General features: G+C 36.9%; 13 protein-coding genes across 13 annotated transcripts; 7 read left to right on the top strand and 6 right to left on the bottom strand.

Annotated features, from left to right (window-relative positions):
• Positions 1 to 272: 272 nt before the first annotated feature.
• On the top strand, positions 273 to 4,169 carry SKI2 (SKI complex RNA helicase subunit SKI2; the record flags this gene model as incomplete). Its single annotated transcript, XM_003678425.1, has 1 exon — positions 273 to 4,169. One exon carries the CDS (start codon positions 273 to 275, stop codon positions 4,167 to 4,169), a length of 3,897 nt encoding a protein of 1,298 aa, XP_003678473.1.
• Positions 4,170 to 4,379: 210 nt separating this feature from the next.
• AFG2 (AAA family ATPase AFG2) lies at positions 4,380 to 6,698 on the top strand (the record flags this gene model as incomplete). Its single annotated transcript, XM_003678424.1, has 1 exon — positions 4,380 to 6,698. The coding sequence occupies one exon, from the start codon at positions 4,380 to 4,382 to the stop codon at positions 6,696 to 6,698; it is 2,319 nt and encodes a 772-aa protein (XP_003678472.1).
• Positions 6,699 to 6,899: 201 nt separating this feature from the next.
• VPS33 (tethering complex ATP-binding subunit VPS33) lies at positions 6,900 to 8,930 on the top strand (the record flags this gene model as incomplete). The annotated part of the gene is made up of 1 exon (XM_003678423.1): positions 6,900 to 8,930. One exon carries the CDS (start codon positions 6,900 to 6,902, stop codon positions 8,928 to 8,930), a length of 2,031 nt encoding a protein of 676 aa, XP_003678471.1.
• Positions 8,931 to 9,178: 248 nt separating this feature from the next.
• COX8 (cytochrome c oxidase subunit VIII) lies at positions 9,179 to 9,403 on the top strand (the record flags this gene model as incomplete). Its single annotated transcript, XM_003678422.1, has 1 exon — positions 9,179 to 9,403. The coding sequence occupies one exon, from the start codon at positions 9,179 to 9,181 to the stop codon at positions 9,401 to 9,403; it is 225 nt and encodes a 74-aa protein (XP_003678470.1).
• A 187-nt stretch (positions 9,404 to 9,590) lies between these two features.
• CST9 (SUMO ligase CST9) lies at positions 9,591 to 10,886 on the bottom strand (the record flags this gene model as incomplete). The annotated part of the gene is made up of 1 exon (XM_003678421.1): positions 9,591 to 10,886. The coding sequence occupies one exon, from the start codon at positions 10,884 to 10,886 to the stop codon at positions 9,591 to 9,593; it is 1,296 nt and encodes a 431-aa protein (XP_003678469.1).
• A 214-nt stretch (positions 10,887 to 11,100) lies between these two features.
• ATP10 (Atp10p) lies at positions 11,101 to 11,940 on the bottom strand (the record flags this gene model as incomplete). Its single annotated transcript, XM_003678420.1, has 1 exon — positions 11,101 to 11,940. One exon carries the CDS (start codon positions 11,938 to 11,940, stop codon positions 11,101 to 11,103), a length of 840 nt encoding a protein of 279 aa, XP_003678468.1.
• An 838-nt stretch (positions 11,941 to 12,778) lies between these two features.
• Positions 12,779 to 14,413, top strand: ART10 (Art10p; the record flags this gene model as incomplete). The annotated part of the gene is made up of 1 exon (XM_003678419.1): positions 12,779 to 14,413. The coding sequence occupies one exon, from the start codon at positions 12,779 to 12,781 to the stop codon at positions 14,411 to 14,413; it is 1,635 nt and encodes a 544-aa protein (XP_003678467.1).
• Positions 14,414 to 14,606: 193 nt separating this feature from the next.
• On the bottom strand, positions 14,607 to 15,251 carry CCW14 (Ccw14p; the record flags this gene model as incomplete). Its single annotated transcript, XM_003678418.1, has 1 exon — positions 14,607 to 15,251. One exon carries the CDS (start codon positions 15,249 to 15,251, stop codon positions 14,607 to 14,609), a length of 645 nt encoding a protein of 214 aa, XP_003678466.1.
• Positions 15,252 to 15,449: 198 nt separating this feature from the next.
• On the bottom strand, positions 15,450 to 15,722 carry ECM19 (Ecm19p; the record flags this gene model as incomplete). The annotated part of the gene is made up of 1 exon (XM_003678417.1): positions 15,450 to 15,722. The coding sequence occupies one exon, from the start codon at positions 15,720 to 15,722 to the stop codon at positions 15,450 to 15,452; it is 273 nt and encodes a 90-aa protein (XP_003678465.1).
• A 302-nt stretch (positions 15,723 to 16,024) lies between these two features.
• Positions 16,025 to 19,012, top strand: STE23 (metalloendopeptidase; the record flags this gene model as incomplete). The annotated part of the gene is made up of 1 exon (XM_003678416.1): positions 16,025 to 19,012. One exon carries the CDS (start codon positions 16,025 to 16,027, stop codon positions 19,010 to 19,012), a length of 2,988 nt encoding a protein of 995 aa, XP_003678464.1.
• Positions 19,013 to 19,806: 794 nt separating this feature from the next.
• On the bottom strand, positions 19,807 to 19,977 carry NCAS0J01460 (40S ribosomal protein uS14; the record flags this gene model as incomplete). The annotated part of the gene is made up of 1 exon (XM_003678415.1): positions 19,807 to 19,977. The coding sequence occupies one exon, from the start codon at positions 19,975 to 19,977 to the stop codon at positions 19,807 to 19,809; it is 171 nt and encodes a 56-aa protein (XP_003678463.1).
• A 932-nt stretch (positions 19,978 to 20,909) lies between these two features.
• TSR1 (small subunit rRNA maturation protein TSR1) lies at positions 20,910 to 23,300 on the top strand (the record flags this gene model as incomplete). The annotated part of the gene is made up of 1 exon (XM_003678414.1): positions 20,910 to 23,300. One exon carries the CDS (start codon positions 20,910 to 20,912, stop codon positions 23,298 to 23,300), a length of 2,391 nt encoding a protein of 796 aa, XP_003678462.1.
• Positions 23,301 to 24,041: 741 nt separating this feature from the next.
• NCAS0J01440 (uncharacterized protein) lies at positions 24,042 to 24,854 on the bottom strand (the record flags this gene model as incomplete). The annotated part of the gene is made up of 1 exon (XM_003678413.1): positions 24,042 to 24,854. The coding sequence occupies one exon, from the start codon at positions 24,852 to 24,854 to the stop codon at positions 24,042 to 24,044; it is 813 nt and encodes a 270-aa protein (XP_003678461.1).
• Between the last annotated feature and the right edge of the window lie 104 nt (positions 24,855 to 24,958).

Raw genomic sequence — 24,958 nt, 5'->3', positions numbered from 1 at the left:
ATATAATCCAATCCCCGCTACGAAGGAAGGTACTAAACTGCATAATTTTGTAACATTAAAACTATAAAGAAATAAATAATATAAAATATAGAATAGTAAAAAAAAAAAAATAGAAAATATGACAACAAATTCGTATTGTAAATAGTAAATATTTCCTTACCCAGACTTTTCCCGAAGTTATAGAAATTGAAATTGTCTATATAGAACTAGCTGCAATCTATCTTCCACACAGAATGGAAACTAAGTAAGGAAAAGAGTAACTTACCCTTGTAATGTCGAGCTCGTTCAGCAAAAGTTCAATTGAAGAACTCTATCAAAGTTTACGTGAAATTACAAATGATAACGACCTTGAATTATTTGAAGATCGTATCACTAAATTAGATGTCGAAAACAACAATACCACTTCATCACAGGTCAACGAAACCATCAAGGAGAAATTCCTCACTCCATCAAATGTACTCTCCTGGGGGTTACTCGATATCGTTCAAAAAGTCCCACAGATGAATTTCTTGGATGACCCGACTTCAGACAATAAGGATGCAGATTCATATGATTATAAACAATTCTTGAAGATTCCTGAACCCATTAGCAGAACTGCCTATTATTTCAAAAGAACAGGAATAGAAGGACGTATCAGTGGCGCTAAGGAGGAAGTATCGCTGAAGGAGATAGCAAATGCAAATGCATCAAATTCATTATCCATCACGAGAGGTTTGAATCATCATGGGAATACTATTAGAGGGTCCACTTTCCAATTACCGTTTACTCCCGGTGGGATTGATATGGAAGCTGTGACAGATTCATTCAAAGATGGGGTCTCATCGATGAGTAATGCGACAAAGCTATTACATAAGGATGAACAAGGGTTGTTTGATATTCCCCTGGGATTTAATAGAGGTATCATTCCTAAGGGTACCACATCACCTTCTAATTCTGAAGAAGTGGATGATGTGCAACAATTGAATAAGATCGATAACGAAGTGGATGTCGAAAGAGAATTGGAAGATGATAGAAGGAGAATGGAGGAAGAAACACAAACTCTGTTATCAGAAACAATCCTCAATGATAACTGTACAACTACTTCTAAGAATGATAATTTGACCGCCGAAATAGATAATCTCCTACCGTTAGGTATTGATTTTGGGAGATCTGTAAGTAAGGCGAAGAATCTTCTCAAGAAGAAAGAATGGGCACACATGGTTGATTTAAATCACAAATTGGAGCATTTCAGTGAGCTGGTACCAAATCCAGCAAGAGAATGGCCATTTGAATTAGACACATTCCAAAAACAAGCCGTTTACCATTTAGAACAAGGTGATTCTGTATTCGTTGCAGCCCATACCTCAGCAGGTAAAACTGTGGTGGCAGAATATGCCATTGCCATGTCAAAAAGAAACATGACCAAAACGATCTATACATCTCCAATTAAAGCGTTATCTAATCAAAAATTCAGAGATTTTAAAGAAACTTTTGAAGATGTTGACATTGGTTTAATTACAGGTGATGTACAAATTAATCCAGAGGCAAACTGTTTAATTATGACTACAGAAATTCTAAGATCGATGTTATATCGTGGTGCTGATTTAATTAGAGATGTTGAATTTGTCATTTTCGATGAAGTTCATTATGTTAATGATCAGGATCGTGGTGTTGTATGGGAAGAAGTCATTATTATGCTTCCACAACATGTAAAGTTTATTTTATTATCTGCCACTGTGCCAAATACATATGAATTTGCCAACTGGATTGGAAGAACAAAACAGAAGAATATATATGTTATTTCCACCCCAAAAAGACCAGTACCATTAGAAATTAATATTTGGGCAAATAAACAACTAATCCCAGTGATTAACCCTCAAAGAGAATTCCTCGATGCAAATTTCAAAAAGCATAAGGATCTGTTGTCGGGGAAACCAGCTGAAAAGACTTCAGGCGACAAAGGAAAAGATGATAAAAGAGGTAGCCGAGGCGGAAGAGGGGGCCAAAGAGGTGGGTCTGGCCGTGGAGGTAACCAAAGAGGTGGGTCTGGTCGTGGGGGTAATCAAAGAGGTGGATCTGGTCGTGGTGGGTCTAGAGGCGCAGGTGCCATTGGCTCTAATAAACGTCAATTCTTTATGAGAAGTGGGCCCGGTAAAAAAACCTGGCCTGAGTTAGTAAACTTCTTGAAAGGAAAAGATTTACTACCAATGGTTGTGTTTGTCTTTAGTAAGAAAAGATGTGAGGAATATGCAGACTGGTTAGAAGGTATTAACTTTTGTAACGCCAAAGAAAAATCTCAAATTCATATGTTTATTGAGAATTCTATTACACGTTTAAAGAAGGAAGATCGTGAACTTCCTCAAATTATGAAAATTAGAAATCTGCTTGAGAGGGGTATCGCAGTGCATCATGGTGGGTTGCTACCGATCGTTAAAGAACTTATCGAAATTCTTTTCTCTAAGGGATTCATCAAGGTGTTATTCGCCACCGAAACATTTGCCATGGGTCTTAATTTGCCTACTAGAACAGTAGTCTTCAGTGAAATCCAGAAACACGACGGGTCTGGTTTAAGAGACTTAACACCCGGTGAGTTCACACAAATGGCAGGTAGAGCCGGTCGTAGAGGGTTAGATAAGACGGGTACAGTTATCATCATGGCATACAAAGAGCCATTAGCAGCAACATCGTTTAAGGAGGTCACATTAGGTGTCCCAACAAAACTGGAGTCACAATTCAGATTAACATATAACATGATCTTGAACTTATTAAGGATTGAAGCATTGAAAGTGGAGGAAATGATCAAGTATTCATTTAGTGAAAACACCAAACAAACTTTGAAACCGGAGCATGAAAAGAAAATTAAGGAACTAACTGAACAGTTGAACACAATTGAGTCATTCAACTGTGATACATGTAATGTTGACATTGAGAAGCTCTTAGATGCCACAATAAGGTTTAGGGAATGTACATCAAATATGATGACTGAATTGGCAAAATCTGACGTTATTTTCCGTGTTCTTAGAGTTGGAAGATTGATACTTTTCAGAGATGATAACGATTGTTTGAAATTAGGTTTTGTTTTCAGAAATAATGTTAAGGATGCTAATTGTGTTGTTATGGTGATATCTGAACCAAATACTCTAGCTGGAGGAGAACCAAACCACTTACCATACTTAGGAGATCAAGTATCCTTCACCATGAGTAATTTCACTAAATTCAAAAGTGTTCCATATTCAATGGAACATGTGCTGTTTAGCTCGATTGAACTGGTTTCACAATATACACTGCGAGTAAATTTTACCGATCTGATGAAGCAGGATGCTGAGGCAATCGCTACTTTTGAGAATGAGGTAAAAATGATTATAAACGTATCGAGAAAATTGAAGGAAAGTACATCTGAAAGGAAGGGAAGTTTGAAAGCTCATCAAAGTGCATTGGAAAGAGAAAATATCAAAAAAGAGATAGTTTCCTTAAAGTCTTCATTCTGTCCACATTTACCAGAACACTTCGTGCCTGTATTCAAGAAACATTTAATTAATAGAGAAATAAAGGACATTTCCCACTTGATGTCTGACCAAAACTTGAATTTATTGCCTGACTATGAGCGTAAATTGGATGTCTTGAAAGCAGCAGGTTTTATTGATCAAAGTCATAATGTTATGTTAAAGGGTAGAGTAGCGTGTGAGATTAACTCAGGTTATGAATTGGTTCTTACCGAGTTAATTTTAGATAATTTCCTTGGTGATTTCGAACCTGAAGAAATCGTAGCATTATTGTCGGTGTTCGTTTACGAAGGTCGTACAAGAGAGGAAGAGGCACCTGTTGTAACACCTAGACTAGCGAAGGGGAAAGCTAGAATTCAAGAAATTTATCGTAAGATGTTGTCCTTATATGAAGAACATCAAGTTCCATTGATTCAAGAAGAAGCTGAATTTTTGGATAAGAAGAGATTTGCATTGATGAATGTTGTTTATGAATGGGCTCGTGGATTATCCTTCAAAGAAATTATGGATATCAGTCCGGAAGCTGAAGGTACCGTTGTGAGAGTTATTACAAGATTAGATGAAATCTGTCGTGAAGTGAAAACAGCATCTATTATCATTGGGAATTCAACATTGCATATGAAGATGGGTAGAGCACAAGAGTTGATTAAGAGAGATATTGTATTTGCAGCAAGTTTATACCTATAGAACATCTCAACTTTATATCCTTGTAATATTTACGAAATACTATTTTCATTCAAATTCTAAAACCATTTCCTTTTTTCCATTGTTGAAGGCGCTTAAATAATTTTCTATGAAATTTTCACTGACTCGAGAAGATTTTGTTATTTGGCAAAATGGCATGTCATCGCTGGCATCGATAAACGAAGGCATCAACAATCATATCCCTAATCCCATATGCCACCAAAGTCTAGTTCTACCAAGAAGGGAACTTCAGCAGGCTCTAGTTCTGAAGTCGCAAAGAAACCCAAGTTCAAATTGCCCACAGAATTTATTGCAAGGCCGACTTCTATAAGTGATGATAATAAAGATACGTGTGTTGCAATTATTCATCCAAATGTTTTGAAGGAACTTGAGATAACGTCTGGTTCTATGTGTATCTTATCAAAATTGGGATCAAATGGTTTTGTTGTGATAGCCAAGGCAAGTAAAGAAGACGTTCATCCGGTCAATGTTATTTCGATTACTTCTACTATGAGATCTGTGAGCAACATCATCCTTGGTGATCGTTTAGAAATTAGAAAGATTCAATCACAGCCAGTTTATGCAGATTCTGTCACTATAGGTTCCCTCCAAGGTACTGAAATCTCAGATTCTTCAAAGAAAGCAATCGATAAACTATTAGATGCTTCTGGTCTAATTATGCCAGGAATGATATTTCATGGTTTTCCAATCACAGAAACTGAAACTCTTGATTTGGTGGTGGTAGAACTTAATGATACTGATCTTCCCGATATTACGAAGATGACGCTAAACGAAAATGAAGAAAGTTTAACCTATCTATCACCTGCTGCCTTATTTCGTAAAGGCTCTACTATAGTGAAATTCAGTACCAGTAAGCGTGCAAGTTCTAAATACAACTTACCTCAACCATTGACGTATGATTCAGTAGGTGGGTTACATAAAGAAGTGGATCTTTTAAAGACTACGATTAGTCTACCATTGCATCAACCAACTCTATTTAGTGATTTTGGAGTATCACCTCCTAGAGGGATTCTTCTACATGGACCACCAGGAACAGGGAAAACAATGCTACTAAGATGTGTTGCAAATACAGCGAATGCTCATGTCTTGACAATTAATGGTCCATCTATTGTGTCTAAGTACTTGGGTGAAACTGAGTCTGCATTAAGAGATATATTTAATGAAGCCAAGAAGTATCAACCATCCATAATTTTCATTGATGAAATTGATTCCATAGCACCTAATAGAGCGAATGATGACTCTGGTGAAGTTGAAAGTAGAGTTGTGGCGACTTTGTTAACTTTGATGGATGGCATGGGTTCAGCTGGAAGATTGGTCGTGATTGCTGCTACTAATAGACCCAATTCAGTGGATCCAGCTCTTAGAAGACCGGGTAGATTTGATCAAGAGGTTGAAATTGGTATTCCTGATGTTGACGCCAGATTAGATATATTAATGAAACAATTCTCCCAAATGTCATCAGAGCGTCATACATTGACGGAAGAGGATATAAAAACTATTTCCTCCAAAACACACGGTTATGTAGGTGCTGATCTTTCTTCTCTTTGTAGGGAGTCTGTCATGAAGACAATCCAACGTGGTTTAAATTCATCCAAAACTATAGATAGTTCAGTATTACAAGTGACTATGAATGATGTAGAAAATGCAATGATTGATATTAGACCGAGTGCCATGAGAGAAATTTTCCTAGAGATGCCCAAAGTTTACTGGTCTGATATTGGTGGCCAAGAAGAACTGAAGCGCAAGATGAAGGAAATGATTCAGTTGCCGTTGGAGGCGTCCGAGACCTTTGCCAGGTTGGGAGTTACAGCTCCCAAGGGTGTTTTATTATATGGTCCACCAGGCTGTTCAAAAACGTTAACCGCGAAAGCTCTAGCAACTGAATCTGGAATTAATTTCTTAGCTGTTAAAGGACCTGAAATATTTAATAAATATGTTGGTGAATCAGAACGTGCAATTAGAGAGATTTTCCGTAAAGCTCGTGCGGCTTCCCCAAGTATTATATTCTTTGATGAAATAGATGCACTATCACCAGATAGGGATGGTGGTTCCTCAAGTTCCGCAGCAAGTCATGTCCTTACCTCTCTCTTGAATGAAATCGATGGTGTGGAAGAACTGAATGGAGTCGTTATAGTGGCAGCCACAAATAGGCCCGATGAGATAGATCCGGCATTGTTGAGACCAGGTAGATTGGATAGACATATCTATGTGGCACCACCTGATTATGAAGCAAGATTACAAATATTAAGAAAATGTACCAAGAAGTTCCAAATTGACGAATCCACAATTAACTTGGAAGATTTATCTCGTAGGACAGATGGTTGTTCTGGTGCTGAAGTGGTTCTTCTTTGTCAAGAAGCTGGTCTGGCGGCAATAATGGAAGATCTTGATGCATCCAAAGTGGAAGCTTCTCACTTTGAAAGGGCTTTACAAGGTATTTCAAGAGGTATTACCCCCGAAATGCTTGCATACTATCAGGATTTTGCTTCGAGAAGTGGAATATCAAGATAGAAAATCTGTATATTCATTATTGCTTATTTAGATAGATAATTATAGACATATCGCCTAGTGCTTACTTCTTCACACAACGAGGTTATCTTCAGTCTTTCTTCGCGAAAGTGTTGATGCGGAAAATTTCAAAGAATATTATTGATAATAATAATAGGGAAAGCCACCTCTGACCTCAGGCAGAAATAAAAAAAGCCCATAAGAATGGACAGTAATTGGAACACGAGGAAATTCATTCGGTTAAATAGAGATAGTCTTTGTCAGATCCTCAATCTCGTGTCAGGAGATGATCAGATTTTGGTTATTCAGCCAAATGTTTTGTCACTTTTAAATAAATTGATAAGTTTTACTCAGCTTACAGAAACCACATCTGTTAGAAAGATAGTGATACTGGATGATCAATTACAAGACGACTTAGCCAATATAACAGCCACCCTCCCTGATATTAAAGTTGTTTTCCTAATAGATGTTAGGTTGGATATAGTGATACCGTCCCAATTAGCAGCTGTTGCAAAGCTTAACCAAAATAGGGAATTAAACGTCATATATTGCACATTCACAACGCAGAGATCGAATAGATTAAACACACCAGAAGAAAATGGGATTCCTCACTTTATTAAAAGTCAATTAAGTGCTTCCTATGATGGAGTAGTTAAACTATATGGATGGGATATCCTTCCGATACCTGAATTAGGAGATAACGTCTTATTATCACATCTTTTATATAATGGTGAAGGAGATAATATGTACTTTCCAAGAACTGCATCAATGGAATCAGCAATGAGAAGTATACTGGTTGATAATATGGTGAATTGTTTGCAATCATTATTCAGGCAAACACGTACCACGGTCACAAATGTTGCTGCCATGGGGAGGGAATCCAAAAAATTTCTTAATCTATTACGTGAGAGAATTAGCCTTGATGATGATGATGATGAAGAATTATTTATTAAGGATACATTATATGGTAATAAATATCAACGTGATTTTAAAACGGATTTGATTGTTATTGAAAGGGATATGGACCCTATCACGCCTCTATTGACTCAATTAACCTATGCTGGGATTCTTGACGATTTATACGAATTTGCTGATGATGGTAAGTTGAAAGGCAAAAATAATGTTGAATTAGATTATAGGAAAGATGAGATATGGGAAGAATTGAAATTTCTTAATTTTGGTGCTATTGGACCTCAATTGAATAGAAGGGCCAAAGATTTACAGAATAAGTATGAATCTAGACATTCTGCTGATAGTGTTGGCGAGATCAAACAGTTTGTAGATTCCTTAGGGACACTACAAGAACGACAGAAACTTTTGAAGGCGCATACCACATTGTCCACCGATGTATTGAATCAAGTTGAAACTGATGAGAGCTTGCAATTTAATTCCATCTTGGAGCTAGAACAAGATTTCTTGCTTCATAATCTTGATAATAGAACAAGTTGCGAGAGTATATTGGAAATGATTTATGAAGGTGATACTGACTCCACGAGGATACTGAGATTGATATGTCTGATGTCAATTGTAAGGATTTCTATAAGGGACAAAGATTTTGAGAACTTTAAAAAGGAGTTAATTGATACATTTGGTATTGAAATATTATTCCAGCTAGAACGATTGACCCAGGCGGGACTTTTTACAAGCAAATCATTATTAGACAGTAAGCAATACAATTCCAAGTTGTTGAAAGAATACCGCTACATTTCCAAATGGTTAGATACATTACCTAACACTGATGATCAAATACCAACTGCTGTTGGTCCTCATTTGGATCCTTCTAATCCAAAGGAGCCAACATTTGCGTACTGTGGTGTAGTTCCTCTTACAACGCGGTATATTCAAATGCTATACGATAGGAGTGTTTTGAGTCAGAATTATTCTTCCCAGCAACCGTTCATAATCTCTAGGAATCCTAATCTATTGGGAACGCATGAACTTCTAGAACAAATATACGGAAATTCAGATATATTTGAGTCTGGGACATGGATACCTGAATCAAGGAAGAAGCCAAGTAACGGGTCGAAACAGAAGACAAATATTTCTGGTAAGGAACAGAACGATATAGCAATTATTGTATTTCTTGGCGGGATTACCATGGGTGAAATCGCTACTTTGAAGCACTTACAGAATCAACTAAGGGAGAAGAAGATATATAAGCGATTTATTATTGTGAGTGATGGGTTGACCAATGGGGCTAGGATGATAGGAACGAGCAGTTTCAAACGTAGCTAATTAAGTTAGAGTAAAAATTATAGATAGAATAAAACAATTTGTGGCGCCGTATTATCGCTGTGCACGACGTCCTATGAAATTGCCGGAATTTTTGTCGGCGTTAACAATAGTAATAATATATGATTAACAAATCTTAGATGATAATAGAAATCCCTTAAAGCTTCTCGAATTAATATTTAATCAATTGTATTGTTAAGGAAGACTTATAATACAAAACGTAACAACTACCACAACTACCATAGTCAAATATGTTTAGACAACAAGCCATTAAACTTTCCACAAGGAGAGCCCTATTCTCCACATCTTCCAAGAATATGGTTCATTTCAAGGATGGTGTTTACAATAATCTTCCATTCAAGGTGGTAAATAGAAAGATACCTTATGGTGTGGTTCATTTTGGATTCTTTGGTGTTGGTTTATTGGTTCCATTTATTATTACCTGGGCTCAATTAAAGAAATCCGGGTCATTATGAAATGAGCTCGTTTCATTTATTTATTTGATTAATTATCACGACTACAATTATTATTAAGATTCATATATTAGAGGTTGGGTATTCCTAAATAGATTTTAAAAAGACTCAAAAAAAATAAAATATATTCATGCTTTCAAGACAAATTCTTAAAGATGTAAGGTACATAGATACGTAGGATATCAAAAAATCATCTTATCCTCCTAAACTTGTCGTTACTACCCTTGGCTATTCGATTAGTAGAAGAAGAAGATGAGTTCTTTGAATTAATAGTGAGTATTTGTTGTGACGAGGAACGTCGTCTCATTGATAATGGAGCATTATCGTGAATCTGCTTTAATTCACTGCCAATATTCCTAGCTGAAATACCCTCACTACTTCTCATGTGAGTCAAAATCCCTTGGCTATTTGATATTGTTCTTGTTGGATTAGAACTTATTGTGTTGTTTCTCCTGACGATTCGTAATTTCTCTAAAGCGTTTGGGAATTGAGCCCTACTTGTGTTATTCATTCCCGTATTATTATTGTTAATATTATTAATAATATTATCATTGTTGCCATTTGTTTTTGAATACGAATTAGGGACTAGCTTCGAAGATGGGATGTTTGATGAAATTGAGGAAGGTCCGGGGGATAAATGAGCAGAAGAAGATGGAGATGACAACGAATGAATAATTTCACTAATATTTGAATTGACTGAATTTGTAGTAGGAGAATAGCCCTGACGATTTAATTGAGTAGATTCCGCTGCAATGGTAATAGAAGTATGATTATTATTATTATTACTTGGAAGTATTTGAGACTGTTTTTTACGTTGTCCTCTTGCATTGGCTTTGTTATTTACCTTAGTTTTGGAATTCCATAGGGATGATGTTTTCTTCAATTTATTAAGAAAAGATGCTTCTTCAATAGCTTCCAAACTGTGTTCCTCATCATCATCCAAAGTTAGATCCACTGTTGGTGGCGGTGGATGTTTCCCCATTAGCGAGGATGATGTAGAAAGAGATCTTGAGCTTTGTTGAAATTCCAGTCTAGTGATATTTTGCCTCTTGATAATATTTTCCAATTCTTTGATCTTATTCTTGTAAGTTGTAATGGCGTCCAGCTCCTGTTTTGCCTGGTACAGAAGTTGTTGTTGTCTTGCACATTTTTCCCTAAGTTTAACACAGTGAGATTGATAATATTTACATTGGTTTATCCATCCATTCATTTGGAATTGGGACACGTTATACAGTTGTTCTAACACTTGTGGCATTGGTTCAAAGAAAATCCTGACATCATTGGGAAGAGGTTTGGAGTCTGTGAGAAGAATAATGGATATATCATTTGTTTGACAAATGGGACATACCTTAGAAGGCAGTACATGTTGAGAACAAAGAATGTGTGCACATGAGGTAAGACTTAATGGATCTCCTAAAGTGGATCTTCGATGACAGACACCACAGTAAACAAAAGTTTGATTAAATATTCCTGAGCTTTCAGACATTGGAGGAGACACTTTTGGCTTAATTGTTTGTTGGTGTCTGTTGATTGTTGTTCTTCTGTTTCTCTTTTACAATTCTTTAATATTTAAATTAGCCGCCCAGCTCGAGTTTTGTTACCGGGTAATACCAGATATGGAAGATAATCAATGAATATTATGTTAAGTTATAGTAAAGTAAATTATTTACAGGTGATGAAGAATGATGATGTTTACTTCTTCATTTGTGTTCCTTCTCCAACTCCCTTTGTAAACCTCTAACACATTTGTGGAATGTCTTTAATTCATCTTCATCGGCACCACCACATGCAAACCAACGGATCTTTAAGCTTGGGTCTACTAGAAACAAATAACCGGTGAAAACATTGCTCACTTTTAATTGTTCTCTAATCGTAAAGGGCCATTGACTCCTCTCACATACAAAATATTTTGCCTGCTCATCGGAATTAGAAACCAGTTTTCTCAATCTTGTAGAATAAATCCATCCAAATAATAAAGACTTCAATTTATTTTCTATCCAATCCACGTTTATAACTTGTACCTCCTTTTCTTTTTCTTCGGAGACCTTTAATGTATATTGATCAACCAATTGTTGGCCAACTTTATTAGCAAACATTTTCACAATGGTTATCTTGCCCCTCATGGATTCCTCCATGGTCACTTTCTTACCATCCAGCAACCTTTTCCCAACCAAATGGGGAAAATACAAAGCCTTTTCACTTCTCCAAAATGATTCAGGTGATTTCAAAAGTTTCCCTTTAGACATTCTAAAATTGAACATCTCATGTACTCCAGCTTGATTCAATTCGTGAGAAAGCTCTCTGACACGATCTGATGTTCTTTCGACGTCAAACATATCCATGAATGAATTACCATGACGGTATTTCCTCAAGTTTGCATTGGGAGGTTGGGGCAATCCGATTGGTCTTATCAATTTGGGGATGGGGGCATTCGGGTCAAATTTGTTGGTAGGTTTAAGAGACTCCGTTATGGGGGTCGTAAGACGACTTATTATTCCTCTTTGGGTTGCAGTTGTGGACACGTAGCGTTTTAACATCATAATGTGGTGTCTGAATGGTTGATCTGTGGTGAATGGTTTTTCGTAGTGTTCGTTTTTTCAATTTTAAATTAAAATATAAATTCGCAAGACAGGTACTATTCGTTAAAATGGAAAACAAAGTGATTAAACAGGTGTTTATGTAGCAAAAGAGTACCTACTTTAGTATGAAGTGAAAATGTTAACTATATGTTTTTTATTTATTTTTTTTCTAATAAAATCTAAAATTTAAGTTTAGAAGAGATTTAGTTTAAGTAATAAAAATGATAATATTATTATAAATAATTATTTGAGATATTTCTTTTTCTTTCAAAAATGTCTCAGTCAACTCCATTCCTTTACATTTTTATAATAGATACATATAAAAGTGATTGTATACAAAGGCCCATTGATTTAGAAATTTTTTCGGTAGGCATGAATATTTCAAACTCACCTGCCAAACGAAGCCCCTCCTTCCATTTCCAAGCAAATATTGAATGTATTATCTACTGCAGTTTTATTTTTAGGATTAGTATGGAAGGAACTACATGTCAGCGTCAGTGCCATTAAAATATAGATTAATATAAGAATTAGTGGCCATGACGAGTTATGCCATCCAAGTTAAGGCAAGTATGACATTTAGGCTACATATATGATTCACACTAAAAACAAGTACATTTCCTTGCCCAAGTATGTAAACAATGATTTGTTGATAATAAACTGCTCTGTTAATTGAGGTGAAGAGTCAGTATCATTGCGCTTATTATAGTTTCACGAAATTTATAAACGTGAAATTTAGACACATATAAGCAGGAGTCATCATATTAAAAATCACACAAGAAAGGCAACCAGCCCAAAAGAAATGGGACCTAAGATAACAATTCTACCAGCACCGCCGTTGAACGGTCAATTCTACTCTTCTCACGATGAAATAAATGGTACTGTGCACCTCTCCATCTCCAAATCCCTCCCTATTAAAAACATCACTGTGCTTCTGCGTGGATTTGCTGAAACCATGACGAAATTTGACCAGGAGTACCTCATGTCTCCCTCTTTGCAAGAGCATCGGTCCTACCATACTTTGCTGGACATGGAAACCCGTGTTTTCCCACCTGATAACGTTTGGGATGCACTGGAGGGATCGTCTAAGCCTTTCAAAGTGAAACCGGGGGAATACGATTATCAATTCAAGTTTGATAAGTTCCCCCGAAGGCCAAAATGTCTGGCCAACCATAGGGTCACGGACACTGTATTTGTCAAGAGGAGAGAAAACTATCTGCCGCCCAGTTTCAATAATAAATGGAAAGAGTTCAATAAGATTGATAATTTAGATTTGTATTTCTACTCTTTGGGGAAAATCATTTACAACTTGCAAGTGAGAATTGAATTAGGGAAGTCAATGAATTGGTATAAGCCATTTGATAAGTTCTTGAGAGAGTATTCAATCATTGAATTTATCCCTGATTCCAAATTATTAGAACAAGGTTTGAATGGATCTCCAACTTCTTCAGCGTTGCCACAAGGTGCTGAGGAGATGACAATGGCAATGTACCCAGAGGATATTAAGAGGCCGCCATTGGATCTGAGATCCATGGAGACCGAGTTGAATACTGTTGATACTGACCCTTCCAGTGCAAATGGAACATTTAGCAGAGATACCATGATTGATAGATTGGGGATACGATCAGCGGTCCCTGCGACGATGACAATGGGGAATGAGCACATATATAAATCGAGATACAAGATTGGATTGCCCGATGGAGATAGTAATCTGTGGTTGGAGATTCGTAGTCGAGATAACGCCATCAAGCAAACATACCGAATGGACCCCATGTTTCAAGAGGGCAGTGGCCGTTTCGATCAAGTGTTTTTGATGCTTTCGTGTTCCAGTGATAACGTACGGGAGACATTATCCATGGTTATGAAGAATGTGGCAGCGAAGAAATTACAATTGAATTTACTGGAGACTGTTACGTTTTTGTCACAAGGTGTGGGTAATGAGAACTTCTCATCGTTACGATTGGCAGCTTTAGGATTGGAAGCGGACGTGGAAGGTGCTGATGATGTGTTTGATGGTGGTGAATTTGAGTATGTATCTCGAGGAAGTAAACATTCAGCTGGCCCGATGTATTATAAGTTCCAATGTGAATTGAAGTTGAAGAAAATCCCTGCGTTACAATATTTGTATTTCAACCAGGAGGATTACAGACATCGTGGGAATAGGTTGTATAGTTTTAAGACGTGTACGATCAAGAGAGAATTCCAGTTTCAGTTGTTGATTGATTGGGAGATCAATGGATCTGCCAAAGTCGGGAGACAAACGGAAGTTATCATCAAACCCGTGCAGATATTCTGCCAATGTCGACCCAATAGTAGTGCATTGAGATCTGGAGCTGCACCGGATTATACTCGAGGTGGGATGGCCATAGGAGAGGTGGATGCTCTGCCCTTGTATGTGCCACCACCAGAGTATGTGGAGACACCCAAGGATACGTAGTTTATATAACAAGTTTAAATAAAGTATAATGAAATGAAATGATACGAAACGAAGGCATTAATCAAAAATTCATCTATTTTTGGATATAAGAACTATATACTTGTTGTATGATATTTATTTTATTTTATTTTATTTATTCATCCAATTTTTTTTCCCTTAATCATGTGTAATAAAAAAAAGCTTGTTATGTTACTTATAACATGAAGGCGGCGATGGCAGCTAGGGCCAAAGAGCTACCAGCTTGTAATAAGTTAGCGGCACCTTCTGATTGAGTTAGAATGGTGGAGGAAGAAGCAGCTTGGGAAGAAGAAGTAGAGGAAGCTAAAGTAGAAGAGGATGGGGCAGCAGCAGAAGAGGAGGTGACGACAGCAGAAGAGGAAGAAGCAGCTTGGGAAGAAGAAGTGGAAGAAGCCTTAGTAGAAGATGGAGCTTCAGTAGAAGAGGTAGAAGAAACCTTAGCAGAGGATGAGACGGCTTGAGAAGTGGAAGAAGCCTTGGCAGAAGAAGAAGAAGAAGAAGAAGAAGCCTTGGTAGAAGAGACAGCACTACTGGAGGCAGACGAGTCGTTCAAGGAAGCGTCTTGATCGGAACAAGAGCTCTTGAATGCGGAGTAAGCAGCATCAGCATCACCGTTTGGACAGATAGAGTCCAAACAGCTCTTAATGGCAGAGTTTTCGTTTTCACAGAAACAGCTGACTTGGTTCAAAGTAGAACACTTGGAGGATTGGCCCCCGACTTGAGCAACACATGCTAATAGACATGCTGGAGGGGTGGCCAAAGCTTGGTTCGAGAACAAAGCAAGGGAAACGACGGCGGAGAAGACGGTGGAGGCACGCATGTTGTTATTATATATTATGAGCGAGTGTGGTGAGTTGCAAAGTGAAGTGCTTGTGAGTTGGCTCGAGGAGTAGACGGGAGACAAAGAAGTTATAGATATATATACAAACAAAGCAACAACAACAACGGAAGCGGTTTCTTTTTTCCCTGGATCTAAAAAAAGAAATATCGCCTCAGGGTCCGTCCGGGTTACCCCATTCTAAGACGATTCTTCACGTAAAAGAACATCCACATCTGGGTCGATATCCTGCTGTTGTTGCTGCTGTAGCTGTTGTAATTTCTGCAATTGCAGTTCCCTCTCCTGCTCCAGCTTCTTCTCCTGTGCGACTTGTTGGGCCACGTCCTCCCTCAGGTTCCCGTCCTTCGCCAGTTGCTCCACCACAATGGGGCGGAAGAAGTTCATGCCCATGTACACGCTCGCAATACTCACAATGGTCACCGAAAACACACTAAACCCTCTGACTCTGCCCATCTTGTCTGTATATACGTATGTTGTTGTAGTAGTACTGTTGGTTGGAGAGATCGCCGTTAAGATGTTCGCCACCCTTTAAAACCAAAATCCGCATCGTTGTTATTCGCGGAGACAATGCATTGAAATATTTATTCATACGATTTTTCACTAGTGGGTAGGTTACATCTTACTCTCTCATTCACTGGTACTTGAAAAACTATTCCCCGTATTGTATTTGATCATTCCCATTGAGGCATACAGAAGAAAGCAAGACAAAGACGACGCTCCAACACGCCGTTTCAATTCGCTACTTCATCCTATATATGAGCATCGCCCTCCTGTCATCTTTGCTAATTAAGAATACAAGACTGGCATCCCAAATCAACATAAGAACCATGACTGCCGCTTCATACAAGAACCATAACCTCTCGTTTCAGAAACCGGACTTGGATGAGAGATCCTACCGCTTCATTGAACTCCCAAACAAACTAAAGGCATTACTAATAACTGACCCAAAGACAGATAAAGCCGCCGCTTCATTGGACGTAAACATTGGGTCCTTCAATGACCCAGAACCTCTACCGGGACTGGCACATTTCTGCGAGCATCTTCTCTTTATGGGCTCCCGTAAGTTCCCGGACGAGAATGATTACTCCAGCTTCCTCAGCAAGCACGGGGGACACTCCAATGCTTACACGGGCTCCTCCAATACAAATTACTTCTTTGAAATTAACGCTGAACACCTCTTTGGTGCATTGGATAGGTTTTCAGGATTTTTCACAGGTCCTCTCTTCAATAAGAACGCCACCGATAAGGAGATCAATGCCGTAGATAGTGAAAATAAAAAGAATTTACAGAATGATCTTTGGAGAATTTACCAATTGGATAAATCCCTGAGTAACTTGAAGCATCCCTACCATAAGTTTTCCACGGGTAACATCCAGACTTTGAAACAATTACCGGAATCACAGGGTCTCAATATCAGAGATGAATTGTTGAAGTTTTATGACGATTCCTACTCTGCTAACTTGATGAAATTGTGTATAATTGGTAGGGAGGACCTGGATACTTTGGCCCAGTGGACCGCCGATCTCTTCAATGACGTCAAGAACAAGGATAAACCTTTGCCCGTCTTCCAAGACCCAATCTTACTCAAGGAGCAACATTTACAAAGGATCATCCAGGTGGAACCTGTCAAGGAACTGAGGAAATTGGACATTGAATTCTGCGTCCCAGACTACGAAAAGCATTGGCAGTCTAAGATCCCTCATATATTGTCCCATTTGATAGGTCATGAAGGTAATGGGTCTCTCTTGTCACATTTGAAGACTTTAGGATGGGCAAATGAATTGTCCGCTGGGGGCCATACCGTTTCAGAAAATAACGCTTTCTTCTCTATAGCTATCGAATTGACGCAGAAAGGACTTGCTCATTACAAGGACGTTACACATTTGATATTTCAATACATTGAAATGCTAAGACATTCGTTACCTCAAGAATGGATTTATTTGGAATTACAAAATATTAATAAGGCAAATTTTAAATTCAAGCAAAATGGGAACCCCTCCAATACGGTATCATCCCTTTCAAAGATGTTAGAAAAGGAATATATCCCTGTGGGAGATATTCTAGCGACTAACCTTTTCACGAAATATGAACCAGAGCTTATTACTAAGTATTTGGAGATGATGACTTTTGATAATTCTCGTATCACTTTAATCTCCAAGGATTTGGAAACTGATTCCTTTGAGAAATGGTATGGGACCAAATATAAAGTCATTGAGTATCCAGCTGATTTGATTGCAAAAATTACATCCCCAGGCTTGAATCCAAACTTCCATTTACCACGTCCCAATGAATTCATTGCTAACAACTTCCAAGTGACAAAATTGGAAAATGTAACACCATTGGAGGAACCTCATTTATTGAAGGAAACCGAATTGGGAAAGCTTTGGTACAAGAAGGATGACAGATTTTGGCAACCAAGAGGTCATATCTACATATCTTTTAAGTTACCACATACTCATCTAAGTTTGTTGAATAGTATGCTCACCACATTATACGTCCAATTAATTAATGATTCATTAAAGGACTTGCAGTACGATGCTTCTTGTGCAAACCTACATGCATCATTGACAAAGACAAATCAAGGACTAGATATCACGGTCTCTGGGTTTAATGATAAATTAATCATCCTATTGACCAGATTCTTGCAAGGTATTAAAAGCTTTAAACCAAATAGTGATCGTTTCCAAATCTTTAAAGATAAGACAATTCAACATTTACAAAATTCACTATATGAAGTCCCCTATTCTCAAATGTCAACTTTATATAACTCTTTAATCAATGAAAGAACATGGACCACCACAGAAAAATTAAGTGCTTTGGATAAAATTTCCTATGATCAACTACTTACGTTTATCCCTACCATCTTTGAGGAATTATATTTCGAATCATTAATTCATGGTAATTTGAAATACGATGAAGCCATGGAAATTGATTCCTTAGTGAAATTATTGCTCACTGAAAATAATATCCTCAATTTGCAAATCCAAAATGATAAACTAAGATCCTACATCTTACCCAAGGGTAAAACGTTTAGATACGAGACCGATTTAAAGGACCCCAAGAATGTTAATTCTTGTATTCAACATGTCACGCAGATTGATATTTATTCTGAAGAATTATCCGCCAAATGTGCGCTTTTCGCTCAAATGATCCATGAACCTTGCTTTGATACACTAAGAACAAAGGAACAGTTAGGGTACGTGGTGTTTAGTTCCACTTTAAATAATCATGGTACTGCCAATATTCGTATCTTAGTTCAATCAGAGAAATCAACACCATACTTGGAATGGAGAATTGACAATTTCTATAAAATCTTTGGTAAGTCTTTGAAAACTATGTCTGAAGACACTTTCGTGAAACATAAGGATGCTCTCTGTAAGAGTTTATTACAAAAGTACAAGAATATGAACGAAGAATCAGCAAGGTATACTTCTGCAATTTATTTGGGTGATTACAATTTCCTACACCGTCATAGAAAGGCTGCATTGGTAGAGAAGTTGACTAAGGATCAAATGATTAGTTTCTTTGAAGAGAATATCATTGGGAAGGAAGCTAGTAAATTGATCGTCCATTTACAGTCTCAAGTCGAAGTGGATGGTGTGGAGTCAATGATTGACAGCGAAGTGGAATACCCAACGGGTGAAATCATTGAAAATATTGGCGAATTCAAATCTCAATTATTGGTTGCACCCTTGCGTCAACCCATTAAAAAGTTTGAAATTTATGATCCCAAGTTAGAATAATCTACATAATCAAGTACGCTTTTTAATCCCTCTCTAATACAATAATAATCGAATAAAAACTTTCTAAATATAATGAAATAAAATGTAGACTATCTTCGACATCCCATGTCTATCCCCTCCATTTAATGAAGGTACACAGACATCGGACTTCCTATCCTGTCCAAAATATAATGATTATGTTAATCTGGGAAACTGGTATTTCAATTATATTTGAAACACTGGCAATTAGCTACTGTTAGAAGACAGGTTCAGCCAACTGTGGCATTGTTTCCGTGCATTATTGATTCGGTTTCTTTAAAACAGAAAAAAAATTAGTAATAAGGAAATGAATATATCTTCGAATGAACTATTGGAAATTGTCTTCCTTTTATATTGAAACTTTTCATTTCAAAATTTAATCCCGGGTAACGTTATTTTTTCAATATGGATAAGTTCATGTTAGGTTTAGAATTAATACATACATTAAACCTCACCTAGTGGTAGTACATCACTTCTTTTGATGAATACAAGGGATCTTTACATGACGAAAACTGTCGCATTTATAACGTTGAATTTTAATTAATGAATGCGCCATAAAATAAACTTGCCCGTTACTTTAATTAATTAAACTTAGTAATATTAACTGAGACAAAAAAGTAGGTACAATGAATGTATCTTATTATTCAATACTGTATAAAACGATACATATTATTATATGTTATGGAGCTATAGAATAGATTTTTAGAAAACTGACGTGACGTGGTTTTGCAAAGATAAAAAAATTCAGTTCATATTATTATGGAACTAAGATAGGTTTATCTGTACTTGTAGAAACCAATGTCATTGGCCTTTTCTCTGAAACATTGACGACAGATGTTCAAGTCGTACTTTCTAACCAAACCGGTGTGGGAAGAACAGACACGACATTGACGGGAACCTTTACCGTATCTTCTTGGGTGGGAGAACCAGACGTTTTCGTGAGCCATGTTGCTGTATTAAAATTGAGAAAAAAATACAAGATCAGTTTCAATAATAGTTAGTAATAATTCTTAAAATCTCTATAATCGATGAGATGAGGAAGGAGGTTTACTTGTGTAGAGAGAAACATTCATATCTTCCAGATTTCTAACACTACGTCTGTTCTGCAGACGTGTACAGTATTCTTTGCCATTCTAGTATTTAAGTAGAGCTTTACCAATCGTTGCTTTCATTTTCTGACAAATCCATTTAATTCCATCAATAACTATCAAAATAAGGACAATCGACATGTAATGCCCTGTAGTTTTCTAGGATCAACCTCATTATTTAGCACCTTGGTGGTTCTTTCATATTTTTGGTGTTTAATTCAAAATCCGGTGTATTCAGTAGTTCTTGCCTTCATTGAGACGAAGTCATTCTCCTCTCCTCTTTCCACTCATTCGTTCTCATTCGCTATCCCGTAATGCACATACATTAATCTATAGTCTCTTGTATATGGTGGTTTCCGTTCTTAAGGTAGAATAACCCAAATTAGTTATACCTCACTTTGGCCTGGTAGTTCATCATCTTGACGCCATAGAAGCTCGTTGACTTTCCGTCTAGCAGTCCACCCTGAACGGGCCGAGCAGTGAGCTCTGGTTGAAACCTAGACTGGTTTGAGCCTACAGTGTTTCAGTCTAGTTCCGTTCAGTTCAGTCCACACCTGTTCTGTTTTTTTGAAATAAAAAAAATAAATTTGAAAAATAAAAATATGACATTTAAAAATGTAGGGATGTTTAGAATTTTGAAGATGTTCAGGTGTTTAGTCAAACAAATTTATTTGACGACAATATGGATGAAAATTTTTTAAGATCTTTAAAGTAAATCGATGCTCATCGGCATACAATAGCATGTCTACAGACGTCACTCACAAAGAATAGTTTAGCAAATTGGACAAAACATGGCTGGCCATTCACATAGATCATCCGTGAAAAACGGTCACAAGGCTTTCAAGTCAAAGCATGCCTCCAAAGGTGCCTTGAAAAGAGTCTACAAGGGTAAAGTAGAGAAGGAAATTGCCAATAACAAAACTTTGAAGGGTGTTTCGAAATTGCAACGTAGGAACACGGCAAGACAACTAAGAGAGAAGAAAATATTGGAAACTTTTGAAACCAGGAAACTGTTCGAGGGTGCCAATGGAGCCGAGAAAATTATTACCGTCATACCTTTAACCGCCGATGTCTTTGCTAATGATATCGTTTGCAAATTGTTATCTGCAGCAGATTTGGGCGCCAATGAGATGGACCAGTTGAAGATGGACGTGAATGCTAATGTGGCCAGTGTGAGAACTTTTAAGATTCGCAAATTTAAGAGTTCTTTAAAGATTATCATCCCTGATATGTCAAATTTTTTGAATATCTTAGATGCTGCTAAAGTGGCAGATTTCGTCGTATTTGGATTAAGTGGGACTTCTGAAGTGGATACCGAATTTGGTGAACAAATCGTCCGTGCTTTAGAATTACAAGGTATTTCCTCATTCTTAGGTGTAGTCACCAATTTATCATCCGTACATGAGAAGGAAAAATTTCAATTGGATGTGAAACAATCATTAGAAAGTTACTTCAAACATTTTTTTCCAAACGAAGATCGTATTTTTAATTTGGAAAAACCTTCTGACTCATTGAATGCTTTAAGAACTTTATGCCAAAAACTACCACGTCCCGTTCAATGGAGGGATAATAGAGGTTATTTAATTGCCGACTATGTTGATGTTATTGACGATGGCAGTTCCACAGAGTTTTCTCAATTGGTTGTAGGAGGTACTGTTCGTGGCGTTGGATTCAACGCCGACAGATTGGTTCATATTCCTGACTTGGGAGATTTCCAAATTGAAAGAATTGAAAAGGTTAGTGCTTCTGCTAGAAAAAATATATCTAAATCAAAAAACGATGGTGATGAATTAGACTTAAGTTTGAACAATATCATGAATGCTACCGCTAATAGGGACAATTTGGACGACTATGCACCAGCTGATTTAGAAATGGAAGATTGGACATATGAGGATGATGATTTTGAATATGATAACTTAAGTTCCGCTAGATACGATGACCACGGATTCCTACCTGGTAGAGAACAATTTCACAAGCAAGTGAAAGTTCCAAAGGGTACTTCTGACTATCAAGCTAAGTGGTATTTAGATGATGTAGTGGATGATGCAGATGAACCTGAAGAAAATGATTTCCAAGAACGTTTAATTGAAGACGACGCTGGAATGACATATGATATGGACGTCGATAACGAAGAAGATGAGAATAATGAAGATAGAGAAGGTGACGAAGAAAGTGATGACGATTTTGTTGAATTGACAGTAGAAGAGGAAGAACGTCAATTGAAAGAATATAGAGCATTAGAACAGGAAGATCGTGAGTTTCCTGATGAAATTGAATTGGATCCATCCGAATCTGGTATTGAACGTTTGAAGAGGTACAGAGGGTTGAAAAATCTGTATAACTGTGTTTGGAATGTGGATGAAAAGGATCCATATGCTCCGCAAGAATGGAAGAGATTGTTGAGAATAGGAAACTACAAAAATACCCGTAATAGAATTGTCAAGGAAGCTAAATCACACGCACAAGTGATAGCCGGTGATCGTGTGAAACTTTTCATCAAATTCCCCAAATTTCTGTTGCCTAAAATCAAAGTTCCAAATCAAATATTATTTGCCGTATATGGATTATTATTGCATGAACATAAAAATGCTGTAGTTAACTTTTCATTACAGAGATGGGAAGAATATGACAAACCTGTTCCATCCAAGGAACCAATTGTGGTACAATATGGCATAAGGAGATACACTATTCAACCTCTGTATTCAGCAGATTCCAATAATCCAAACAATGTTCATAAATTTGAAAGATTTTTACACCCAGATGTGTTATCAGTAGCTACCTGTATTGCACCAGTAGACTTCACTCAATCTCCAGCCATTTTCTTCAAACCATCATCAACAGATCCAAAGGGTATAGAACTGATAGGACATGGTACTTTCTTGAACGCTGATCATACAAGAATCCTAGCAAAGAGAGCAATCCTCACGGGTCATCCATTCAGATTCCACAAGAATGTTGTTACCATTCGTTACATGTTCTTTAGAGCAGAGGATGTGGAATGGTTTAAATCTATCCCACTATTTACAAAAACTGGTAGATCCGGGTTCATTAAGGAAAGTTTGGGTACTCATGGTTACTTCAAAGCTACATTTGATACTAAGCTATCTGCACAAGATGCTGTTGCTATGTCTCTTTACAAACGTATGTGGCCAAGAACTTCATTACCATGGTCACCTGAATAGAAAAACACATAGCATGTTTATACATCATTACCATATCTTTCTATCAATTTGTATAATAAGGTCAAAAACATTTTTAAATGGGGAGGTTTATAGAATAAAATTACATTATTTTCTCAGTTAGTATATGGTGAATTAATTAAACGTAATGTGGTATTATTGATTACAAGTCGAAAGTCCAAGCTAAGGTCCAATTCCATATTTACAAAGGGAGAAACAAAAGAGACAACCAACAACAGAAGACATGAGAAGACGCCAGTGTTTGTAAACATCGCCCTTGCAATACTTTTTAGTTCAGTTTTAAGGAAAGCATATGCACGAAGATATGCCCAGGCTAATGACGTTAGTCAAAATAAGAGAGATATTATAAGCGTGCACTATACATAATATTTTTTTTATTATACTATTAGAATTATATATTAGTCTATGATGAATGTGAACGGGTATATTGGGTACCGATATCCATATACTGTATACACCAATTGTTTAAAAAGAATTTGTACAAGAAGCAAACTGTTAATGAACATCAAAAAAATATCACAAATGACAAATATTGAAGCATTAAATTAAAATCTTCATTTCATAAGTGACGTTACTTCCTAATTTACACCATCTCGGTTGATGTTGGGCTAGTCCACTGGGACTCGTTGGGTATCTTTTGGTATAGTTATTATCAAAAAAATAGGATATCTCACCATAGGGAATCCGTTAGGTATAACAGTTTTTAACAAACTCCTTCTTAAACTAGGTAAATTCAAAATAAAATAAAAGTTTATTTCCATCCCTACTATCCTCTATACTAAATTCGTGACCTTGATGATTTTCCCCTCTCCAATCAGGACTCTTTAACTTATGGAACAATTCTTGAAATTGTTCCAAAAACACAGATGTATCTTCTTTAAATGTCATCAATAATGATTTCATAAACATCTTTGGGTGTTTTATTGGTGTTGCTATCCCAAAACTTCCTGCTTTAGTGGCTAATGTTTTAACAATTTTTAGTGGGAGTGGACCACTCTGATGCAATACTTTCTTTCTCCCAGCTTCACTAATGCATATTTTTGTATCAACACATTTTGGAAACAACTTTGAATCAGTTAGTTCAAATGAGACACAATTAACTTTGGTACTGTTCATTTCACCCATATATGTGGAAGATACGTGCATACTAATATCTAGGTATTCACCTAGATAGTTTTTCAATTTATCAATATTTCCTACACCAGTACTGTCCAACATTGTTGAAAAATTCATGGTTACACTTGATCCACTTGGGTCGTTAACAAATCTATCTACGAGAGTGAGTATGGTTACCATCATATTGCAAAGAATGGCGAGGAAGGTAAATGCACAAACAAAAGCACCAGCAATAGAACCTACACCTCCTCCTAAAGCACAACCTCCAAGAAGCTGTATAAATAAAAACATATCAGCTATAAGTGTATCAGAGAATTTGGAGCTGTTTCTATCTCGTTTTTCAATGGGGAAGCCTGAAACTAGCTGAAGAAAACACACCGTGATGGTTGTTAAAATAACTTTTTTCGTTGTAAATTTCATTTAGATTGGGGTAATTTTATTGGTGTGGATTGGGTTTTGTTTAGAGACATGGAGGAAAGAAACTGGTTATAATTTTTGTACTTTATTTTCAAAGTTGGTTGACT

This window comes from Naumovozyma castellii, chromosome 10 (assembly GCF_000237345.1).
Source record: "Naumovozyma castellii chromosome 10, complete genome".
Taxonomy (NCBI): Eukaryota; Fungi; Ascomycota; class Saccharomycetes; order Saccharomycetales; family Saccharomycetaceae; genus Naumovozyma; species Naumovozyma castellii.
This window is presented reverse-complemented; position numbering and strand designations above follow the sequence as displayed.